A 2,631-nucleotide genomic window follows, 5' to 3' on the forward strand; every position below is an offset into this window, starting at 1 on the left:
TGTGCTAATCATGGTTGGTTCTTGGTGAAATTTTAGTAGTCCTACTTTGATATTAATCTACGGACTCCACGTGGAGGTGCTCGTATAATATTAATCGTAATGATAAGAATGATTTAAAAAATCGAGGGCTAATTTTTGCAACTGTTGATATGGATGCAAAAATATAAGATTATAATTGTTTCGATAAATTCTTGGATTTTGATTTCAATGAAAATTTTTTGTGTAATACGATGATCTGTTAACGAAAAGTAGGATATAATTGAAATTTTCTAATATGACATTTTGTGCGAATTTGGCGAATTTATATTCCAGATTTTAATGTTGAGGGCGTTAAAGCACCTCAAACGAAAAGAGCATCATCATCTTCATTATTGTGTCAAAATGGCGTTTGTCAGTGGTAGTAGCGTTTTGTTGGATAATGTTACAAAAGATGTTTTTCCAGCGAGTAGTGATTCAAAGTGGTCTTTTTTAAATGCAGATAAACAAAGAACTTTGCAACCAATTTCCACAGGCACTTCTGTCTTGGGAATAATATTTGACGGTGGAGTAATGATTGCAGCTGATATGTTGGCATCTTATGGATCTATGGCTCGTTTTCGTGAATGTCCTCGAGTTATGAAAGTTAATAACAACACGATTCTTGGTGCTGGAGGTGATTATGCAGATTATCAGTTTCTTTCTGCTATTATTGAACAAAAAGTGATTGATGAAGAGTGCTTAAATGACGGCTTTAATCTCAAGCCCAAATCATTATACTGCTGGCTTACTAGAGTTCTTTACAATCGACGCTCCAAGTTCGATCCTTACTGGAATACTTTTGTTGTAGGTGGTCTTCACGATGGTATACCGTTTCTTGGCCATGTGGATAAGATTGGTACGGCATTTGAAGCTCCAACTATAGCTACCGGCTATGGCGGTTATATTGCTCAACCTCTTCTGAGAGAAGCACACGAAAAGAATCCCAATATAGCGCATTCGGAAGCAAGAGAATTGCTGATTCAGTGTATGCGAATTCTTTATTATCGTGATGCACGTTCGTTTTATAAATACCAGATAGCAACAGTTACTAAGGATGGAGCTGTAGTTGAAGGACCACTTGAATTAGACACTAATTGGGATGTGGGTTTAGCTGTTTCTGGTTATGAATGAAAATTGTAAGCACCTAAACTAGTTTTGGCATAATATACATGACATGATTATGTTATGATGTGAATTGTCATGCTTCTCAAATTTTAATAAATTGATTTTAATTTTAGTTACTGCTCCTTAAAATTCTGTTACTGTAAATCAGCTTTCTAGCCAAAATGTTCTGTTATGTGCAAGTTGAAAAAAAAAAAAAACTTCAAAAAAAATCTTGCTTTGTTTTCATCACAGATAAATAGCTGGTAGAGTTTTTAGATTGTTTAACTTGTGTTGGGGCACCAACTTTCAGATAATTTCTTTCTCATAAGTTTCTTTAATAGTAATTATTATATTATTTTATCTCAGTTTTTAAATTCCAGTTTTGGCATTGGTAAATGTCACAGATAAAGAAAATAAAACGTTTGATTTGATAAAGACCTTAACACTTAATCATTAAAATATTAGTAACACTAAAGATTGATAGGAATGGCATTTTCCATAAAGTGTTTTGAAAAATTCCAATATATATTCTTTTAGCAATATATTGCTTTTATGGTTAATCCTTTTTATATATAAATTATAAAAACTGCATGTTGTATGCTTGCCATATAGAACACCTTGCATCCATGTCCAAGTTACACATCAAATATTCTGAAGAGCTTAATTTCTGTAGTATTTAAAGATGCTCATTCATATGTATATCACCCACAGATGGCATTTATTTACTATAGGCCCTTCTTCCTTTTGTGTGAGGAATGTTTTTTTTTTTTTTAAATTAGAAGTATAGTGAATTTTTTATATGTTGTAATATGTATTCATATTACAACATATAAAAGCATACAAAAGTCACAGTGATACTCTCTTTTCATGTCTATATATGTTTCTTTCTCTTTTGCCTAACAGTTCTACTATAATATATTCCTTACCAACCATTTATCATGCAGTTCAGGATGCTTTTTATTTATGGTTATCATAAAGTACTTTTCTCAATGGATAAAAATACTATTCCTTTGACATTATCAACCATCTAATTTATTGCAGACTGTAATAAATAGTATTAAAATATTCAAGATTATTTATATTTACTCATTTATTTTGGAAAACCAAAATAGAACCACAAGGTAAATGAACTGACAGTGATGTGAAATGAATACAAGCTAGCCATGTCCTACTGTGGGTTCTATTGAGTTCCTTCTCTCTCCTCCTTTCTACATGTTTAAGATTGATATATAAAAAGTTCATTTGGGTTTTGTTCTGTTTCCTTTCTTCTTATTGCATCTTTGCTTTCTGCTACTGTATTTGTAAGTAAATGTAATAATTAATGTATTAGATTCCTAAAAACAGTTGCATATTCAAAATATAAATGTAATAATGCATGCATCAAAGTATGTCAAGTGTAGAGGTAGTGGACAGGCAAAAAATACATGATATTATAGAGACCTTTAAGTTGGTGAGGGAATTTTTACAGGATTAATATAGAAGGATTATATGTAATCGTCTAAGATGTGT

The 2,631-nt window shown here is 31.5% G+C and overlaps 1 protein-coding gene across 1 annotated transcript; it reads left to right on the forward strand.

Annotated features, from left to right (window-relative positions):
• The first annotated feature begins 369 nt into the window (after positions 1–369).
• Positions 370–1,255, forward strand: LOC150095033 (proteasome subunit beta type-4-like). The gene has a single exon (XM_090411107.1). It carries the CDS (start codon positions 382–384, stop codon positions 1,147–1,149), a length of 768 nt encoding a protein of 255 aa, XP_090267233.1. The 5' UTR covers positions 370–381; the 3' UTR covers positions 1,150–1,255.
• The last annotated feature ends 1,376 nt before the right edge of the window (positions 1,256–2,631 follow it).

Source organism: Typopeltis vanoorti, chromosome 21 (genome assembly GCF_054136105.1).
Source record: "Typopeltis vanoorti isolate ZY-2024b chromosome 21, IOZ_Tvanoo_1.0, whole genome shotgun sequence".
NCBI classification, from domain to species: Eukaryota; Metazoa; Arthropoda; class Arachnida; order Uropygi; family Thelyphonidae; genus Typopeltis; species Typopeltis vanoorti.

Bases quoted from the DNA above. Each gene is read 5' to 3' on its own strand.
- LOC150095033 (XM_090411107.1), top strand. From the start codon at position 382: ATGGCGTTTGTCAGTGGTAGTAGCGTTTTGTTGGATAATGTTACAAAA.